The sequence below is a fragment of the Gastrolobium bilobum genome, unplaced genomic scaffold (genome assembly GCF_033153095.1).
Source record: "Gastrolobium bilobum isolate Gb01-03AN ecotype WA unplaced genomic scaffold, APGP_CSIRO_Gbil_v1 utg12063, whole genome shotgun sequence".
Classification (NCBI taxonomy): domain Eukaryota; kingdom Viridiplantae; phylum Streptophyta; class Magnoliopsida; order Fabales; family Fabaceae; genus Gastrolobium; species Gastrolobium bilobum.
This window is the reverse complement of record NW_026899021.1, coordinates 420,764-443,255: the sequence shown is the minus strand read 5'-3', so window position 1 is coordinate 443,255 and position 22,492 is coordinate 420,764. Positions and strand designations below refer to the sequence as shown.

At 35.1% G+C, this 22,492-nt stretch overlaps 1 protein-coding gene across 2 annotated transcripts in view; it reads left to right on the top strand.

Moving 5' to 3' along the window:
* LOC133286249 (BEACH domain-containing protein C2) overlaps positions 1 to 22,492 on the top strand; it is a 49,479-nt gene that overhangs the window by 6,101 nt on the left and 20,886 nt on the right. For both annotated transcript variants that reach the window (XM_061483638.1, XM_061483639.1), the window contains exons 4-17: positions 155 to 856; positions 2,000 to 2,134; positions 3,579 to 3,683; positions 3,894 to 4,007; positions 4,840 to 4,916; positions 6,743 to 6,824; positions 9,114 to 9,440; positions 10,087 to 10,652; positions 14,502 to 14,586; positions 14,708 to 14,902; positions 16,942 to 17,487; positions 17,563 to 17,706; positions 18,259 to 18,717; positions 21,995 to 22,140. In XM_061483638.1, the coding sequence (XP_061339622.1) occupies positions 155 to 856; positions 2,000 to 2,134; positions 3,579 to 3,683; positions 3,894 to 4,007; positions 4,840 to 4,916; positions 6,743 to 6,824; positions 9,114 to 9,440; positions 10,087 to 10,652; positions 14,502 to 14,586; positions 14,708 to 14,902; positions 16,942 to 17,487; positions 17,563 to 17,706; positions 18,259 to 18,717; positions 21,995 to 22,140 (3,683 nt within the window). The remainder of the gene's footprint in view (positions 1 to 154; positions 857 to 1,999; positions 2,135 to 3,578; positions 3,684 to 3,893; positions 4,008 to 4,839; positions 4,917 to 6,742; positions 6,825 to 9,113; positions 9,441 to 10,086; positions 10,653 to 14,501; positions 14,587 to 14,707; positions 14,903 to 16,941; positions 17,488 to 17,562; positions 17,707 to 18,258; positions 18,718 to 21,994; positions 22,141 to 22,492) is intronic.

The following is a 22,492-nucleotide window of genomic DNA, read 5'->3' as shown; positions in this document are numbered from 1 at the left end:
AGTATTTACATGTTCTGGCTATCATTAATCTCATGTTAAGTGGTTAGAAGTTTGGAAAATCTAACATGAACTTATAATGCTTTGGTTTGATTTTTTTTTTTTTTCTTATTATCTAAACAAATTGTACTCATTAATTATTCACTTCATTCTTCAGGTTGCTAGGGTGTTGCATCTCTTCTACAGGTTGGTTGTCCAGCCAAACACATCTAGAGCTCACACATTTGCAGAAGAATTCCTATCATGTGGCGGTGTAGAAACTCTTCTTGTTCTGCTCCAGAGGGAAGCTAAAGCTGGAGATGTTGTTCCGGAATCATTGTCAAAGAATCCTGAACTTCAAAAAACTGAGATTGATGGTAGTAATGAAATCACAGAAGGAAGTCAGGATGATGAAGGATCAGAAGAGAGAAGTGAAGCCATCTTACAAGACAATGACCAAGGTTCTCAATCTGTTGATAGTGGCAATAGCCCTTATCCTAGTTCTCCTGATTTTAATATTGAGAGGATGGCATCTACTACATCTGAAATTGGTTTTATCAAGGATTTGGGAGGCATAAGTCTATCCATTAGTGCTGACAGTGCTAGAAAAAATGTTTACAATGTTGATAAAAGCGATGGTATTGTTGTTGGGATCATAGGCCTCTTAGGTGCTTTAGTAGCTTCAGGACATCTGAGATTTGGTTCCTCTACTGGTCCTGATACAACAAGCAACCTTTTGGGCGTTGGACTCAATGACAGAGGAGGTACCATGTTTGAGGACAAGGTTTCGCTTCTACTTTATGCTTTACAGAAGGCTTTTCAAGCAGCACCCAACAGACTAATGACTAACAATGTTTACACAGCTTTATTGGCTGCCTCGGTATGGCTAATTCCCTCCATCACATCCCCACTTCATATACCAATGGAAACACACATTAGTGGCAGTTACTCTTACACTATTGTGCAAATGGCAATTGCCTTTTCTTTTTCTTTTTCTTTATTTACAAAAGTTCTATCTGCAATATTATTACCATGCTTTATTTAGTGTTCATTTTTGGCCATTATAAGCTTATATGTTATTCTTAATATTTTCGGCATATCTGCATAAATATTCAAGAATTTGCCAACATGTTACTTATGTTAATGAATAGTAATTAAAATTTTTAATAGAATTATAGAATACTGATGAATGTGGCGATCTTGGATTCCTAGGTATCTATTGTGTGTTTGGTTTTTTTTTTGTTTACATTTTCAATTGATATGTTTTATTTTCATTCATAATTACAAAAATGACACGTGGTTTCACTCTGTTTCTTACTTTCAAGAATTTGCTTATTTTTGTTTTCACCATTTCCTTACAATGTGAAAACAAGATTGCATATTTGTAGTTGTAATTTGTAAACGAAAACATATCTCAACTGAAAATGAAAACAGGTCAAACTTTACCTAAATTTGCATGATTTTGGCATTCCAAACATGGGCATCCAAGATTTTGTGATATTATACATCTTGAAGAAGTTGCCTACCATATGCCTCAGTTATGTTATGAATTATTTGAATCTGTTCTGTCAGGATGTTTGTTTCAATGATGCATGTCTTTGTTCAAAATGCTACTGTCTTGTTTCACATTCATGTCTGGTTTTTTTAAATTCATTCTCAATTTTGTGATAGTGGCCGTGCAATTTTCTTGAATTAATTTCTCATAACTCAATCTTTTGTCAGGGGAGGAAGTTATTTATTATGCAGTGACCAAAACTTTTTGTTTTTCTCCAAAAAAGGAAACATTAGAAAGGAGAAGGAAACTAGCTAATATAAATGTAAAATATTCTCCATATGAACCGTATAAGAATTCATGAAAATAGAAAAACATGAAAGCCTTCAAGCCTTGCTGAATGTCTGTTGAGGAAGCCCCTTGTAAAATAAATGACATTAGCTGATCAAGTTGCTAAAATGGCATAATCCTCATTAGCTGATGTGTTCATTTTCCTTGTTTATTTTTTTGCTTTCATTCTTTCCATTTCAGATCAATGCCTCTTCTTTAGAAGATGGGCTGAACTTCTATGATTCTGGTCATCGCTTTGAGCATTCTAAACTTTTATTGGTGCTTTTGCGTTCCCTTCCTTTTGCGCCTAGGCCTTTGCAGAGTAGAGCATTACAGGTATTAGCTTAACACTGATCATTTTCGACAATATCATCTAATGTTATATATTGTAATTTATTTGATATGAGGTGTTTGCAATATCATGTGTTTTTACACTTGATTTATGTCTTTGAACTTCTTAATAAAACTCAATTCTTCATTGATGTACTGCTTAAGTTGTGCATTTGAATTTCTTGTTACATATTTATTTTATGGTTTTTTGGGAGCTTATGTTTGCTATTTTTTTAAGATCTGAAAAATAATGGTGAAACACCTAGACCGTTTCTTAACCAGGCTGGTACAAAACTAAAACTAATCACAAGATAGCATGACTAGTTGTAGTTTCCCCCTCCTCTTGTTTCCTATTTTAACCAATGAGGGGGTTCTTTTTCTATTAAAAAAACCTATTGGTTGTTGTAAAATCTGTCTAAAAGGCTTGCTTTGTAAAAGAATATTTTTAGCATCTAGATCTGTTCACACATGGATTCCCACTGCTGGACATGCAGAGGAACCAGAAAGGAGATATTTTTCCTTTATTTCTATTTTCACAATTCCTTCTTTCCCATATTTTTTCTTCTCATATCAAATAGTACAACAACACCACCTTTATCCCAAACTAGTTGGGGTCTGTGGTAGATGAACCCAAATGAAAGGTACGAAAAGATTGGAAAAAAAATAAAAAATAAAATGTAAGTGTATATATATATATATATATATATATATATATATATATATATATATATATATAGGGAGAGGTTATACTTACTACCTCTTACTACCAAATCTTAACCGTTGATTTCTGCCAATCTAACGGTTATAATTTATTGGGTCATTCATACTTATTAATTTCCAATAAATTATAACCGTTAGATTGGCGAAAATCAACGGTTAAGATTTGGTAGTAAGAGGTAGTAAGAAAAAGAGGTAGTAAGTATAACTTTTCCTATATATATATATATATATATATATAACATTATCCATAAAAAGCAGTAAACAATTAAAAGGAAAAGTATATTAAAATAAAATAAAGATAAAGATATACAGGAGGACAAAGAAAGTAAGGAAAAAAAAGGAATATAGGGAACAAAGAAAAAGAAAAACAGATAAATAAATAAGCTAGAGAAAAAAGATGGAAAGGAAAAATGAAATAAAGAAAGAGAGGGAGATGAAGAGGAAAACGATTAAAATATGGAGGTATTATATCTTAAGTTACATTTTTTAAAATCTCTCTCAATTTCTTTCTGGTACTATGCGAGCACTTCTGTTCTTTTTTGGCCCAACATTCTTTTTGTGTGTGTCAGAGTTAACTTAAGGAATGTCCATGCGTATGCCACAGGCATATAGAAAGTTTGCCTATAGAATTTAGTCAGAGCAACTAAGACTTCTAATTCTGGATATAGTTCCTACTTGAGATCTTTTAATACCACCTAGTTTTGAGCTGCTTGTTTGTGTATGATTTCAGGATCTTCTATTTTTGGCTTGCAGTCATCCTGAAAATAGAAGTAGTCTGACAAACATGGAGGAATGGCCTGAATGGATTCTGGAAGTCCTGATCTCAAACCATGAGGTAATAAGACTCCAATTCACAGTTCTTATTGTCTCTCTTTTTTCAGTTTTCTTCTTTTTTCTTTTATATATATATATATATATATATATATATATATATATATAATACAATACAATATAAATTCGTGCCAACTCCTTATGTAATTTTTTTTGGGTGCTGTTCTTGTCGAAAATTCTTTAACTGTGCTACGGGCATACTTCTGTTGGACAGTTGGGTCCAAGCAAATTATCTGATTCAACTAGCGTTGGGGACATAGAAGACCTTATACATAACTTCCTTATTATCATGCTGGAGCACTCAATGCGCCAAAAGGATGGATGGCAGGTTGATTTTGTTTGAATTGTTAACTTCTTTCATGTGAACCCACTTCATGTTACTGCCAATTCTTGACTGTTATGCTTTTTCATGATGTTGCTGCTGTTGATATCCTGTGCATGCAATATTTGTGTGTGTGTGTGTGTGTTTCCTATCATTTTCTGTATTAAGCCTTTGTTTCTTTGAAACTGGTGTTATAACTGTTGAATGTCAAATATTGGACCTGGCTTGAACTTGCAATGAATTTGTAAACCCTTTTTTTTTATTCACTGGTGTTTCGTTGGGCTTGCGGATATACAAAAGACTGCTTTCTTCTTTTTCATTTTCTTTTTCTCTTCAGGATAAAGGAAGAAATTTTATGTGAGTAAAGAAGAAAATAAAACTAGGTTTGGTGGGCGATTGGGTGGCATAATGTCTTATAAGAAAGAAACCAAATGAATACTGGGAATCAAAGAGGTTAAAAAATGTAACAAAGCTGTTGTGTTTGATAAATATGTCTTAACCTGTTTGATAAAAAGAGAATGTTTTGAATGTTTCTCAAACCTGTTGGCTTTGAGTAATGAAATGTCTATGAAGTATTTATCTAATTTTAAGATATTTTGTAATATTTTATTTTGTTAGTACATAAATTTGGTCATCAATAGGATTATAGAAAGTAAGTTCTTAATCTGGAATTTCTATTTGGAGCATCAATTGACTGCTGAAATATTGTGAGACTTCTTAGTCATCACATAATATCAGTCTTCTGAAATTTCAGTTTTGCTGTCCATATTTGTTTGCTTGCTTGATTCTGGTTTTATAAGGGTAATTCGTTCTGCTCAGTGTTACTGATTGTGTCCAGGATATTGAAGCAACAATTCATTGTGCGGAATGGCTTTCTATTGTTGGTGGATCTAGTACAGGAGATCAGCGAATAAGGTAAGTTTATGCATGTGTTATGAGCTCTTGAGCTTTTTCTTCTCTACTCCTGCTGTTATGTTATTAGACTGTTCGTAGTATTGGTATTCTGTTCCTTTTTGTTTTACTTTGAACTAAACATTTTGCTGTCATTTTAGTATGGGAACATATTTTAGATATAAAATCAATTATGAACTCTTACCTAATGGCCGAAACCTTTAGGAGAGTTGGTCCTTGATATTATATCAGCGCCTGTATGACCTAGTGATTTGGAGTTTGGTCCTCGTCACTCCCTTTCTAAATAACACTTGAATTTCATGTGGGCCTATGCATTATCTATGCTTTCTGTCCAATGGACTCTTTAGTGAGGGGGTTTGTTAGATATAAAACCGTTCATGGGGTATTATTGGGGGTTTGTTGGATATAAAACCATTCATGAATTTTTACCTAATAACTTAAGCTTTTAGTAGAGTTGTTCCTTGATAGCATACTCGTGACATCATCCCATATTTGTAAGTGACCTGAACATCAATATTACCTTCATCCCAAACTAGTTGGGGTGGTGGCAAATGAACCCAAGTGAAAATTACGAAGAAATTAAGGAAAAAAAGATAAAAACAGAATTAAAAGAACTATAAATAACATTAGGAATGTAAACATAGCAATAAACAATTTAGAAGAAGAATAAAATAAAATAAAGTGAAAATAAAGATGCATAGAAATATATAATAACATAAGAGAGATTAAGAAAGTTAAAATAAAAAATAAATATAATTTTTTTTTAAAGAAATAGAGAGATAAAAATAAAGGAAAAGAAGAAAATAAATAAATTAATAAAAGAAGACAAAGAAAGAGGGAAGAAGGTCAAATAAAGGAAAGGAGAAAGGGAAAAAAATAGAGGTAAAGAGAGAAATAAAGGGAGATACAAGGGAAAAGGATAAAAAAAGGGATCATTTGGAATATAGGAAGCAAAAATGGGTCTATCCCTTCACAATGCTAATAGCTTTCCTCCAATCCATCTTAAGACACACCGTCCGCCACTCTATATCCCACTGCATTAAGTCTTGCTTTAATACCTTTCCCCAAGTAAGTTTTGGCCGACCTCTTCCTTTCTTTGTGTCGAGTTCTTGGCAACACTCTTTTGTTCTTACGGGAGAATCTACGGCTCTGTGTATTATGTGCCTAAACCACCTTAATCAATGCTCTCTCATATTTTCAACCACCGGTTCAACTCCTACTTTTCTTTGAATATCTTCATTTTTTATCTTATCCATCCTTGTATAACCATACATCAACCTAATCATCATTGTAAGTGACCTCCATTTCTCTAAATTATTTGGGAAGTATGATTTTTGAAAGCTAACATGTTGCCATATTTCATTTGTAAATGCAAATAAATCATATTTTCCTGAAGGGCATAATTTGGAATTTGATGCAAAAACTGCTCATTGTGTCATAGTAGCTGAGGAAAAATATGCTGAAAAATCTATGTTCCACTGGAGCTTGAATCAGTTGTTGGTAAGTTCTAAGATTAAATAAAAGTTGCTGACTCTTGATAAGGAAATATGAAGCAGTAGGAGTATATGTTTGACATAGGATCATTGGGAATCCAAAGAGGAACAATTATGTCTGCTAAAGGCTTGAAGAAATAGCATTTAGAGCCATGATCCTAGTCTAGTTTTCTAGAGAAGAGTATGAAGAATTTTGAGGAAGAGTTTTACAAAATCTTCCTGTACTAACATTTTATTCTCTTGTTTTGATTGAAAGTTTCCTGCGACAGTTTACAATTTTTTTGTTTCATGTCATTTATATAATTGTTCTTTTCTGGGTTAATTTCTGTCTTGAAGACGTGAAGAATCTTTACCTATATTTAAGAGGAGACTCTTGGGTGGCTTGCTGGATTTTGCTGCTAGAGAATTGCAGGTTCAGGTACATCTTGTTTTTTGTGCTTATTGATTTTGCTTATAAATAATTTCCAGCATTATATGCCATGGCATGATAAAGCTATTCCATCTGATATTCTTTTTCCCTCCTAGTCATTTTTTGTTCTAATTGTCGAACCTAGGAAACAAACACTGTAACACCCCCAAATTTTTAACAATTTATAATAACTTAAAAATTTCTAAAATCGTAAATAACTGTGAAATTTAAATTAACCAAATTTGGGAAATATTAGCGCCGCACTTGTACTATGGACAAGTGCAAAGCTAAATTTATTACATTAAAATAAAACCAAAGACTAAAGTTTAACTAAAGGAAATATGTCTTATGCATTTATTAAATCTCATAAAATTTCTAAACTTTAAAACTAGCTAGAAATATTTGATTCGTTATTCTCACTGCCCACAGCTAGCTCCATCCTTTGCAACCTGTTTCATTGAAAATTTGCTCCCCCGAAGGATCATTGCAGCCAAACAACCACAAATACAAACAGTCAGCAAAGCTGGTAATCCCAATCCAATATACAAAAATAAAATAAAATATAACTCATAATAATCAAATCAAGTAATTGTTGAGATATATAAAATCATTAGTGTAGCCTCACCCAACAACTTAACCTTTTGGGTTGAATTGGTTCTTTACAGTAATATAACTCAAAAATTCAAATCAAGTATCAACTCGTTATTAATCATATTAATCTTTATTTAGTTCATTTAGTGGGAAGAGAACCATGATAGACCCGAGAAACCCTGTTGCCAGTCTATCCCGTGACCCGGGAAACCCTGTTGCCAACCAGGTATACTCAAAATTGGCCATATCAAAATATCAAATCCTAGTGTGCACACCTCTTCCCAAAGTTGCTACTAGTACCCCGGAAACCCTGTTGCCAAATATCATTTTGGGAAGAACGGAAAACATCATTGTTACATCATGTAATATCGAAGGCATAAAGCCCAAATGTTGTGTTCATCACTCTCTGGGGATACCATCCCAAAAGCTATCTTCCCACTGTTATTTATTACAATCACACACAATCAATAAAATTCAAAATTGTCACAATTCTTATAATTGAAAAATTTCCTCAAATAGTTTTCATAATTTCCACATCAATTTTATCAAGAGTATAATTTCCAAATTCAATCTTTCAAGAATATCATAATTTCTAAATTCAATCTTTCAAGAATATCATAATTTCCAAATCCATCATAATTTTCAAATCCATTATCCAAGAATATCATAATTTTCATATTCAACATCTACCAGAGTAAAACCCAAATCCAATCATCTTATCATAATTTTTCAAATCATAATTCAAATATTCATATCTATTAGAGCAAAGCCAAAGTCCAATAATTAATCCAATTAATTTATAGAGGTTAAAATAATTTAATTTAAATACCCTACGGGTTACATATAATATATGAAAACATCCTAAAATTCCCCAAGGATTAAGATTACATTTAACAAATTTAATATAAAATTATCCTACGATCACGTAGAGGATTACGTATATCAAATTTCATCTAAAACTATTTAAGATGCCCTAAGGATTAGGATTACCTGGTCTCCGTGTTTGATGACTTTTAGGAAGAGAAGCGCGGTCGGTAGCCAGAAAAATAATAACAAAATAAAAAATTTGAAATAAGAAGAAAGAGAAGAAGAGGGGAAGATGAAGAAATGTTGAGGATTGAAACTGATTTGGTTTGGTTAGGTTAAGCTTCTATTTATAGTTGAAGTTTTGTAACTAAGACATTAATTACGGTAATATCAAAAGTCATCATGCTTATTTCAGTTATTGAATCTGGAGGTAATATCAATGGTCATCATAATACGTTAATTATCATTAATATATTGTAACGGTCACATTTAAGTGAAAATAACTGTTCATATTACCAATTAAATGATAACCAATACCACTAACATTCAGTGTCAACCAAATATATCAATGTTCATAACACCACTTTATGCTAAAACCAACATGTCTGACATGATATAATTATACACATAAGGGTACACACTATTATTATTATTAATATTATTTTTCTTGGGTTATCACAAACACCCATGATATAATTATACACATAAGGGTACACACTATTATTATTATTAATATTATTTTTCTTGGGTTATCACAAACACCCTTAACCTCGCGTAGATATTAAAATCCTATGTACAAGGATGAGTACAATTATCTATATTTCTCGTTTTTTTTTTTTTTTTTGAAGAGTAGAAGAAAAAATAGAAGTATTGTCTACATTCAGCTTTTCCTTACTGCAGACTCAAATCATTGCTGCGGCTGCTGCTGGTGTTGCAGCTGAGGGTTTGTCACCAAAAGATGCTAAGGCTGAGGCGGAGAATGCTGCCCAGTTGTCCGTGGCTTTAGTAGAGAATGCCATTGTGATACTTATGCTTGTTGAAGATCATTTACGGTTACAGAGCAAACAATCCTCATCTTCACGTGCTGCAGATGGTTCTCCATCTCCACATTCTACTGTTTATCCTATCAACAATCGCTCAAATACATTGTCGACAATTGAAGAATCAACAGAACTTATGGATGATCGCAGATCATTATCCAGTGACTCTGGGGGAGTGCCTCTAGATGTATGCATACAGTAATCTAAAACAAGACATGCATGCTACCTTCATAAATAGATATGGATGTGTAATGTTTATATTTGTGCATCTGCAATGCTGCTTCTGTTATTCCTCCAAAATCCTTGCAATGTTGACATACTGCCCTATTCTCAAAATATCCTTTTTTTAAACAACATGAACACCACCTTTATTTCAAACTTGTTGGGGTCGGTGGCAGATAAACCCAAATGAAAAGTACGAAAAGATTAAGGAAAAAAAGATAAAAATAAAATTTAAATATAAGGGTTCATCTCATAAATATAATAGTTTTCTTTTACAGCATGTTCGCTACACCTGACATCAACCCTCCTCCTTTACCCTGACTTGGGACAGGCTATGCATGCATGCATGCATACATACATAGGCAGACTTATCCTTTTTTAAACAAATTTTAAACTTTTTCTTCAGTACTTTTTCTGTTTTCTCTCTCCAACTTTTGTACTAGTGCTTCACATTTGAGAAATATGTATACTTTTTGTTTTCTTTGTTTGCCTTACTATTCATTTAATTTGCATTCTTGTTCATTTAATTTGCCTAGTCCTCCTCATTTTGGTTCTAGTCTTGCATATATTTACTACTATATTGGTGAAACTCGTGCTGTCAAAATTTTAAGGTCCTTTCTTCAATGGCTGATGGAAGTGGTCAGATCCCTGCTTCAGTGATGGAAAGGCTTGCTGCTGCTTCTGCAGCTGAGCCTTATGAATCAGTTTCTTGTGCTTTTGTGTCATATGGGTCCTGTGCTAAGGATTTAGTTGATGGCTGGAAATATAGGAGCCGTCTGTGGTATGGTGTTGGCCTCCCACCGAATGCAGCTCCATTTGGTGGTGGTGGAAGTGGATGGGATTTTTGGAAGTCTGCTTTGGAAAAAGATGCCAATGGCAACTGGATTGAGCTTCCTTTGGTGAAGAAGTCTGTGGCAATGCTCCAAGCATTGTTGCTAGATGAGTCTGGACTTGGTGGTGGTCTTGGCATAGGTGGAGGGTCAGGTACTGGAATGGGAGGGATGGCTGCATTGTACCAGCTACTAGACAGTGACCAGCCATTCTTGTGCATGCTTCGAATGGTTCTTCTATCGATGAGGGAAGATGATGATGGTGAAGATCATATGTTGATGAGAAATGCAAGTATTGAGGATGTGGTATCTGAAGGAAGAAAACCACGATCAGCACTTTTGTGGAGGTAAAACAACCCCTTCAATCTAACATATTTGTTGTCCATTTTTTATCCATTAATAATGAATGATCGTTGGGATCATTGGATCATTTCTTGAACAAGTTCCATGGTCACGGATTCTTAAGATGTACTATTTTTACATCAATTTGTATCTTTATTCCATATATATATATATATATATATTTGTAAGAAGTCTTACACCAAATCTTGTTCGTTGATTTGCTTGTATCTAATTGCTCACATATTTAATAAATCAGAGTTGTTAGATATAAATAGGATCAACAACCAAGTTTGAAATTGTAACTTACACAGGTGGAAAATGATCCTGACCCTATATATATATATATATATATATATATATATATATATATATTGTCTTACAAATTAAATTTCTCAATTTATCATATTTCCTTTCTGTCCTAGCTGATAAAATTCCATTATCCTAAAAAGCAATATACGAGTACAACATATCTTACAGGAGGCCAACACAAATAAACTAATTCTATCCTTTCTTATATTTGACTAATAATACCACCCTTTCTCTTGTTAGATAAACGTATGCATTCTTGTTGTGCTTTACTTTTGCTTCATCTCAGTCCATGTTTCTGTTTGCATCTTAAAACACCTAGAAACAGCTGATCCTTTGTATCTTTTCTTTGCCTTACGTGACTGATGTACAACTGTGTTTTCTTGATTGCCTTATTTATACTACTATATAGAGTGAGAACTCCCATTCTAGTTCCACGTTCACTATTTTTATGATATATAGAGATGACAAGGTGCCCTTGAAAATTCTAGCATTCATTTCCAGCCTAAGATACCAGGGAATGGCAAAAATATACCACGGCCACAGAATTTTAGCTCTTTTACAAAAGCCAAAACCTCTAAATAATGAGGAGAAATTGATGCAAGACCTTAGGGCAGACCCAAATCTCTTTGGAAATCCCAAAAAGCTTATTCCAGAGAAAATTCACAGCAGAACATTGCAAAATATGATGCCCATTTCCTTGGGTTCCATAAGCACGTGGTCCTGGGTTTGATCCTGGGATTCATGTGTATGGCAAAAATACAGTTGGGAGGGGTCCCCGCCTTTAGCATGTAAGTGAACCCTGGGAGATTCTCCCACCTACTGTGTCTAAACTCTAACCGAACCCGGGAATAAAATGATTACCAGTTTCCGAACTAGGACAACACATCACACACAATAGGAGACAAAGCAGTGAGAGGTCTGCTCTTTTGTAGCATGTTATTACTGTCAATGTTGCTAATAATAGCAGTCTTGACAAGAGATTTGAGTGAAAGTAACAGAGACTTTAACTTGCTAGCCTCTCTATCTTGCAAGTTTCTATAGTGTTAGAGAAATATAAAAAAACCATTAATATAACCTCGCCCAACAGCTTAAACTTTTATGTTGAATTGGTTTTATATAGTACTGGAGCCTGGGTGTCACAGGTTCGATCCTCACCGCCCCCCACTTTCTCTTGTGGAATTTCTTAGCATAGGTAGGTGGACCTGTGCATTGTCCACCCTTCAAGCCTCGTGGGCTCTCGTGTGAGGGGGCGTGTTAGAGAAATATAAAAAGACCATTAATATAATCTCACCCAACAACTTAAGTTTTTGCATTGAATTGGTTCTTTACATGCAGAAATGAAAGTTCCAAATGAAGTTAGATGAAGAAGAGTAAAATTGACAAGCAAGAGTGTTATGAAGAGTTGAAATCTGAAAGAGCCTTTGGAAAGGCTCGGAACGATGAAGATTTCCAGCCCATGTGTCCTCCCAAAAGTTGAGGGAGAAGAGAGATCTAAAAGAAGATAATGCCCGAAACTTCCTCAGGCTAGCATTAGTAGCTTTGCTTGTAGAGTTGGCATCCCACCCATATGAATGCAAACCATACTTGCTTCGGGTAACTTTGTCACTAGGAAGAGGGTTGTAAAGGTGTTTGGTGCTCAAGTGAATGTGTTAAATAAGTCAATGAACACACGTGCAAGTATAGATGGTCACAAGTAATATAGATTGAAAGGTGGTTATCGTTCCCACGAAGAAAATTAGATAGTTAGATCTAAATGAAGTTCCCTAGAATTTGCATACAAGTAACCATTGATTAAAATGAAGGGTGGAGTTGATTAACAGAAAGTAAACTATGCTGTAAAAGCAGTATTAACGAATACTGACTCTGAATAGGATAAAAGATAAGAAATAAAGATGGATTGATCTTTGATTTCCTCAAAACCCCATTAAAACTAAAAGCATCGGAATGTGCAGCAGTTATCTGTCCTAACTCCGAACTAGCCAAATCAGTTATAGCAACTGATGTTTCCCAACACCTAGCTTTTAAGTCAATACCAATTTTGTCACATTCCTGCATTAGATATGATACATACTTCCAAATTAGTATAGGATCTAAAGCTATGTGTAGTAGTTCCATCCCTGGAATCTACAAAGGGATACATGCAAGCTTTTGCATTAAGGTAGATCTGGATTTTATTTCGTTCTAGCTATGTGTAGTAGTTCCATCCCTGGAATCTACTAAAGGACACAAGCAAGCTTTTGCACAGTCCTCACACATTGATTAAGGTAGATCTGGACTTCATTTCTTTCCAGAAATCACATCCTAAAAACATCTAATTAAAATTGGCCAGATTCTAATCAGATTTAACAACAATCCTTCCATTAATCAAATCAAACCAGGCTATAACATTGCAAACCTGTAGCAAAAGCTTTAATACAACATTTTAAGTACTCTCTCTACTCAATCCTAAATGTGTTTAGTTCATAGTGAGCAAAATGATTACAATCCGAAGTATTCCTGAAAACAACATTGACATTCACAAATTCGAAGGATGCAAAGGTTCACTACAGTTTTCTAGAAAATAAAATAAAAAATGAAGAGAGTAGATCCAAGCAAGTTCAGCTCCATATTGCAGTCACAACAGGCACTTGAGATGAGGCAAATTCCTTCGATGTCAAACACAAGTACAAATGCAGATTTCCCAGAAGTGGTGTGAATTCCTTCACACATTGCAACTTGCTTGAATCCGAAAAATGGAAAGTGAGAAAGAGGGAGATAGAGTGAAAGGAGTCTGAAGTGTGTTGATAGAAGAGAATCAATCCAATCCTGCAGATGATGTTGTCCTTGTCTTTTAAGCTTTTTTGTCTCTCCTCCCTTAGAGTTGATCTCTGCCGCTCCTTTTTAACTTCATCCAACCTTCCGAATCAGTTCAGCCTTAAAGAGCAGGGTTACTTTTGCCATTCCTTCTCATAAATGTGGTCCCCACCATGTGCAAGCTCTAAGAAATTTCTAAACCAAGCCAGCTCATTAGTTCTCCATTCGCTTAGCAACCCACATTTGTTTGCCTTAGAGCTTCAAATGCTGCAACATTCAGTATTCAGTTAACAAAAAGACAGCTTTTCAAATCCCAGGGCACAGTAAATTCATACCAGTTAACTCTACTTTCATGGAGTTAACAAAAGGAAGCTGCTAAACCCACTTAGCTGCCAAAGCCACATTTTTGGACATCAAATTTCCAAGACCAAACCTCATTATTTTTGGATTTTTTTCCATTGATGTCTTCTCTTTTTCATTATGCAGTCCTGCCGCACCAAATTCCTTGTAACTTTGTCTTCTCTGTCTTAATGAATTTCTTCTTTTATAACAAAAATATATCAACTTCCTTCTTTCGCTACCCTTTAGAGTCTGAAATAAATCTATTATTAAGACATAAGGTTATAGAAAACTGTTAATGGCATGATTTTCCCTTTTTTCCGTTAAAAAATCTCTAAATTTATAATTTGAAACAAACTGATGTATTGTAGTAGGTTAATCTTGTCCTGTTTATTTATTTGTGACTTGAACAGTGTTCTCTCACCTGTTCTGAACATGCCAATTTCTGATTCTAAGAGACAAAGAGTCTTGGTAGCAACTTGCGTGCTTTATTCCGAGGTTCGTATTTTTAGCTTGTCCAATTTTCATTCTTTCTGTTTTTTTTTTTTGCACAGAATTTGTCATTTGTCTTTCTTTGGTGCACAACCATAGTAGTTACCATACTACAACATCTTGTCAGGTATACCATGCTGTTAGCAGGGACCAAAAGCCTCTCCGCAAACAATACCTTGAGGCTATTTTACCACCATTTGTTGCTGTCTTAAGAAGGTGGAGACCCATTTTGGCTGGCATTCATGAGCTTGCTACTGCTGATGGTTTGAATCCTCTTATTGCAGATGATCGTGCATTAGCTGCTGATTCCCTCCCAACCGAGGTACTTTGCATGATTGTACACGCACACTGAAATATATGTATGTGCATGCATACAATACACATTTTCATATGTGGTGTATAATGCGCATGTAATAAGATGGGTTTGTCCTAGTTTGTTGTGTCTGTTTCTTGCTAATAAGAAGGAAAACAAAAACTTGTGGCGATGTTCGGTTTATGTGATTTTGTGTTCTGTGTGGTTGGAAAGGAATGCTCGTATCTTCAAGGGTGTATCTTTTCCTTTGGATTTGCTTTGGGATAGAATTGTTTATATGGCTTCTCTTTGGTGTTCAGCACATGGTTTATCTCAGGGGATCAATATTCCGGATATGCAAAGAGATTAGTTTCATAGGACTTGTTTCTGTGTATTATTTTTGGTTCACACACACACACACACTTTTCCTGCCATTCTGAAAATGTGATTGGATTTATCTACTGTGTGTTATTTTTTTCTCTCTCTCTATAATGTTATTTTGTCAAGTTTTCATAGAGCTTTATGCTACCAACTTTGAGTAACAATGTGATTGGATTTATCTACTGTGTTATTTTTTCTCTCTCTCTATAATGTTATTTTGTCAAGTTTTCATAGAGCTTTATGCTACCAACTTTGAGTAACAATGTGATTGGATTTATCTACTGTGTGTTATTTTTTTTCTCTCTCTATAATGTTATTTTGTCATGCTACCAACTTTGAGTAACAATTGGTTTGTATTCAGAGTGCTAACTATTAAAAGTGGAAAACCATGAGATTTGTATGTTCTTTTGGTTTTGTTATTTTGTTATATGTGTCTACTTGAAGGGGAACCTTGGCACAATGGTTGGTGTTGTTGCCCTGTGATCTAGGGGACCTTAGATTTAACTCATGTAATCAACCTTGTTGAAGTTATAGGAATTAAGGTAGTGCATGAATAAAAAAGAAATTAAAGATTGAATAACGTGAAATTGGTATTGATGTGTTGTGTTATGATGAGATACAAAATACAAAATAATAATCCTTATTTATACTAATAATAGACTCATAAAATAAGGAAACAAATCCTAAAATATAAGGAAATGTGGAATCCAAACCTAAGAGATCATGTAAGATACTTTAAACTATTTTAAGATAGAATCATAATGTTATAAAATATCTTCTACATATTCTAACACTTCCCTTCATATAGAAGCTTACTAAGCTTTACACCAGCATAGATGAATACGGCCCCACCCTGGAACAAGCTTTTGGCTACGAAACTACCAAGGTTGAGCAAAATGGAGGAAGACGAGTTGGATCCTTGGTTGGCCTGTTAGAAAATGCATGCTGGGTGTTAGAATGACGACACGAAAGTGGAGAGTAAAAAAGCTGTTGGCACAGTGGATGACAATGGGTTTTTGGGATCTGGACGGTGGCGGCAGTGGCCATAGAAGATTGTACTGGCTTTTGGAAGGAGGACATGATAGTGGAGATCGGAAAATAGAGTAGGAACATGGTCATGAAAATAACATCGAGCTTTAAATTTTTGAGAACTCGACAACAGAATATTGGTGACAGGACAAGTTGTTGAGGATGGTGGGGATTTAGGTAGAGAAGGAATAAAAGAGATAATGAAGACTGAATAGCATGCAATCGGTATGATTTGATGTGATACAAAAGACAAAGTAATAACCCCTATTTATACTAATAGTAGATTTATAAAATAAGGAAACAAATCATGAAATATGAGGAAATATGGAAAACAAACCTAAGAGATCATCTAATATACTTCAAACTATTTTAAGATATGATCATAATATTATAAGATATCTTCTAGATATTTTAACAAGCCTATGGGAAAATCAAGTTAAGGCTACCTACTATAGATCCAACACAATGGGTCTGATTGTTCCCAAGACTGTGTGCAACGGGATCTCTATAGCACTAAGTTGCCCTTTTATACCTGTCTGCGTGTTTCCTTGTCAGTGTGACAATTATATGCTAAAAGTGAGATTCTTTATGCTGCTAATCTTGTATTCGTTTAGATGATTGTGCTGCATTAATTTAGATATGCATTTGATATATTTCAGGCTGCTCTTGCTATGATATCTCCTGCCTGGGCTGCTGCTTTTGCATCTCCACCTGCTGCAATGGCATTAGCTATGGTTGCGGCTGGTACTTCAGGTGGTGAAAGCCAAGCTCGTTCAAAAACTTCCCATCTTAGGCGTGATACCTCATTGCTGGAACGCAAACAGACTAAGCTTCATACATTTTCAAGCTTTCAAAAACCTCCAGAAGTTCCTAATAAAACACCACCCCTTCCAAAGGACAAAGCTGCTGCAAAAGCTGCTGCTTTGGCAGCTGCTCGTGATCTTGAGCGATTTGCAAAAATTGGTTCTGGAAGAGGTCTTAGTGCTGTTGCAATGGCTACATCTGCACAGCGAAGGAATGCTAGTGATATGGAGCGGGTTAAAAGGTGGAATATTTCTGAAGCAATGGGAGTTGCCTGGATGGAATGTTTGCAGCCAGTTGATACAAAGTCGGTGTATGGGAAAGATTTTAATGCTTTTTCATATAAATATATCGCTGTTCTTGTTGCCAGTTTTGCCCTAGCAAGGAATATGCAACGGTCTGAGGTTTGTTTGCTAATTGTTTCTTTGGCATTCAGATTATTTTGAGAAACTGCTTGTTAAACATTTCTTGTTTTCCAGATTGACAGACGTGCTTATATAGATGTAATTGCTCGGCATCGAATCAGTACTGGAGTTCGTGCATGGCGCAAACTTATTCACCAGTTAATAGAGATGAGAAGTCTTTTTGGGCCTTTTGCTGATCATTTATACAATCCGCTACGTGTATGTTGTGATATGATTCTTCACACTGTCATTACCTAATTCACATTCTTTGTAGCTTCTCATCCCTTTCTAGCCTTTAATTCTCTTTTTAAGATATAAAGAGAAAGTGACTCAATGGATGTGTGCATTGCATGGCTTGCTGTTTGGAGTTTATTTCTGGAACAAAATCAGAGAGTTTTAAACAGAAAATTCAGCCTTTTTCATAGTTGCGTTCTTGGCATTTATATGGAGGGCTTGGGCTTTTGGTTTTGCAAAGAATTGGACTGCTCTTTAAATATGATGCTTTGTTTTTTCCTCTTCAGTTTTTTGCTTTTTAGGTTATAATTGGAGCATGTATTGTCTGTCCAACTTGTGCTCTTTCTTCTACTAAAATTTAATCAAAAATCCTTATATGCAGCCTTATCCTTGCATTTTTGCAAAGATTACATTTCTTGCATTCAAACCTATGACCGAATAGTTTTACCATTGCTCCAGACTCGCCCTCTACTAAAATTTAATCAAATTTTACAAAAAAATTTATTTCATTATGCTAATTATTTTATAATTTTCTAGGTTTTCTGGAAGCTAGATTTAATGGAAAGTTCTTCCAGGATGAGAAGATGTTTGAGAAGGAATTACCGAGGGTCTGATCATTTAGGTTCTGCAGCCAATTATGAGGATTATCTTGGTGAGAAAAATGACCAGAGCACTCCAGTTTTGTTGACAGAAGCAATCTCATTGGAGGCAGTCAATGAAGATGAAGAACAGATGGAAATTGAGAATTCTGATGCTATGATTGATGATAATGAAGATAAAGGAGACAATCAGTCTATATTTTCTGAAGTGGTTGAGCAAACTGTACGGGCATCTTTAGAATCCAGTTCTACTCAACTTGCAAGTGATGAACACCTTGTCCAGAGTTCTTCAGCCATTGCACCTGGGTATGTTCCTAGTGAACTTCATGAAAGAATTGTTCTCGAGCTACCATCATCAATGGTCCGACCACTTAAGGTCATACGGGGAACCTTTCAAGTAAGTTTTATGGGCATACTTTAGAAGCTATTTATAATTTTTTGACAAAGATCTATTTATACCTGTGAATGCCTCCCTTGAATCTGAAACTATCCTGATGATACTGCTTATGTAGAATTGTAGATTTCGTGTACTATGTCTGTATAGGTCTATTGCATTTCACAGCCACTTGGAAAAATGTGTTTTGTTAGACAAGTATAAAACCAGTAATGTAACCTCAACTAACAGCTTAAACTTTTGGGTTGAATTGGTTCTTTACATGGTATCAGAGCCTTGGTGTCACGAGTTCGATCCTCATTGTCCCCATTTAATTAATAATTAATCAAGTCTTTTGGAGTTTTTTAGCACAGGTAGGTGGGCCTGTGCATTGTCCACTTGTCAAGCCTAATGGGCTCTCGTGTGAGGAGACGTGTTAGAGAAGTATAAAACTAGTAATGTAACCTCAACTAACAACTTAAACTTTTGGGTTAAATTGGTTCTTTACATATTTATGTGAGCTTACTGAAGTGCATGACCGGACATACAAGAAAAGATAAGACGTGAAGATTTGGAAAGTTGTATGATGAATTTTGAATTGTTAGAAAAACTACAAGATATCTTAGAGGTAGAGAATGATACATAATGGATTATGATAATTTATGTTATTTTAGGGATATTTTGTTGTCTAATTTTTAGGGATCTTATCTTGTTAGTAACCTGATCTTGTTCTTGTAGATTTTATCTTATCTGTAGCAGGTTATTTGTTCCCTTATTCAATTAGGATTGGGAATCAATTATTAGCATTAATAGGTCTGTTGGGTTACTCTGAACATTGGTCTTTGAAAATAATTCCTTTGTTTTTTTATTCAACCAGTAAACAGATACATAAATAGCTCAAGGACAGTCAAGGAGGCGTAATACCTGGAGAAAAACAAGGAAAAAATAAACATCAATGTCCTAAACTGAAGCTATCCAAATGTAAAAGCAAGGAAATAACGGAAAGCAATAAACTGCAATCAAGGATATTGGGATTTAATACCATAATGCAAGGGATCCTGATTTGTTCCTAAAAAGGAGATATGACTTTCTAACACTCCCCCTCAAGCTAGTGAATATATGTCGTCTATCAATCCCAGCTTGCTAACATTTTGAATCCAAGTATGAATTCAACAAGTATATCATCCTCTTGCAACTTGGTTGGCATGTAGTGTTGGTTGAATGTTTCTCTTTCAATTCTGATTTGTTAAAAAATCCTGTCAATACTCACATCCTTCATCGTATGATCCTATCTTGATGAATAGGATTATGAACTGTATTAATGGCAGATTTGTTGTCAAAATACAGCCTCACTGGATCCTCATGTTCAATAGGTAGGTCTTTGATAAACCTGGTCAGCCAAATTAGTTCACAAACTCTTCGTGCTATGGCCCTGTATTCAGCCATTGCCTGCAATTGAAGATACTCCTAGAACTCAGTTTCAGAAAGAACAAAAGGTTGTTTACCTGATTTCTTCATCTTGACCTGGTTCAGACTAAGTAACATTGACAGTTTTCCTAGGAAACCCATGATGGGAATAACAGTTCTCCTGTGAGGCCCGATCAATTTAAAAAAGTGCATTAGAGGCAGATTCCACAACCACCACAACTTGACCTACTCTGCTCCCATGAACTCCACGTCCACCACGTAATCATGAGGTAGTCACACCATTGCTGACATGTCAATCATGTTTGAGTAGGAATCTTGAACTTTAGGTGAGGAACCCTTAAAAGGCAAGTGACGAGATTTTCTGTTGTGGGAACCTCTTGACTAGTCAAAATTCGGTATCGGACATGCTTAAATTTGAAATACACAGCACGCAAAGTCAATACCACATGCAAGTTTTCTAGCTTGTTTAAAAAGCGTTGATGATTACCGGTCTGCAAAAACACTTTCAACTCTGCTACTTCATCCTGCACTGTAGCAACAAAATTAGTCAGATCATTATTGGGTTTTCTACGAGGCTGATTTCTAGGCTGACTCATACAACCGTTGAATATGATTTAAAATAAATTACATTGTCTCAAACAGTGAACAATGTTTTAAAAGTTTTGAAGTTAACCAAAATAGTGGTCACTACAGATTCCCATAATAGAGGTCACAACTATTAATCAAACTTATCTCTTTGACTTTTATTTTTTGAGGAAATATCAGTTGCTGACTTTTCAGGGTGATCAAAGAGACAGTAGCCTAGAAACCAAAGTTCAACCGAGGATGAATAAGCCTTCTTACCATTCAACTTCTCTGAAATGATTATGTGATGAATTTTTCGCACCAACTAGGGACCTTCATGTTTAGATTCAGAGGTACTACTCAGGCTTAATGCCATTCTTGCTTAACAGAGTGGCTATAAAGAGACTGGAACCGACAATGGGTGTTACGTGAAAGACACATGTAGATAGCGAGAGAGGCATGACAACAAGGCCAGAAGGTTGGGTATCAATGAACCACTACAAAAGTAGATCGGATCTGGGATTTTGACCACCAAGATAGGATGGGGAAATGCCAGCGAGCAGAATGGCCCTAGTAGTGTGAAAAATGAATGCTGGGAAGGTGGTGCATGGTCTGCACAAGTCAACAGGGTAACTGCACATGGAGGCATGTGACAATGTCTCTGGTGATGGAACTCCGAGGGATGGCCGGTCGGAGGGTTCTGTATTGTGTCACACCTTCACTTGGACGATTCAAATAGGAGATCCAGCCTTGACGACAGCTGGATTAGGAATTTTTTGTGTGTTTTTAGGGTTCATGCTCAGAACTTGGAAGCTGTGGTTCCAACTTGAGACGGATGAAATGATTTCTAAATTGCTTGAGGAAATGCTGAGGATGATTAATTATATATATATATATATATATATATGATTTACAAACTCTAATTTTAGGAAACTAGGAAATGAGGAAAACAGTGCGAGTCAAATCTTAAATGATTTATAGAAAACATACAACCCCAAAGCAGGAGATACTTTCCAGCAAACAGAAACAATGATATAAATGAAAGAAATGAGCTGCAATCCAGGATATCTGGATTTATTGCCATAATGCAAGGGATCCCCATTTGTTCCAAAAAAGAGATATGACTCTCCAACAATTAGTATTCCGTATCACATCACATCATAATGCACCATATCAATTTGATATCTTATTATTTTCTGTATATATTCTCTCTTTTCGACCTTCCCTTCCTAAACCATATAATTTCAACAGTTTTCTTGTTTTTGGTATGATAGTTGCACTCATGTGATGCACTATTCTCTTATTGTAGGTAACTAATAGGAGGGTAAATTTTATAGTCGATAACACTGAGGCCAGCACCACAAAGGATGGTTTGGATTCCAGTTCTGAGGCGGGGGACCAAGAAAAGGATCGCAGCTGGTTAATGTCTTCTCTTCATCAAATCTATAGCCGGAGGTGAGCTCATTATGTTGACTGCATTATTATGTATTCATTTTATTATAATTTTGTGTTGTCATTTCAATTATGATGTGTTTGTTGAATGTGCATCTAGCCATTGAGATAGTTGATATTTGTCTACGAGCCTATGATGTAATATTCATGATTAGTCTTAGTTTCATCCATAGTTGTTAGTGTTGTGTATTGTAGTTTTTGAAGAATTGAATTCTTCTGTCTCTTGAAGCACTGTCCTCCCTTGTTGCTTAGCTACGTGAAGTTTTCTGTGCCATAGTTTTTGTTATTTCACGCAGTTATTGTTCATATGCAGTTTACATTTTAAAAAAATGTTTTTAGTGGTTTATTAGTGTTA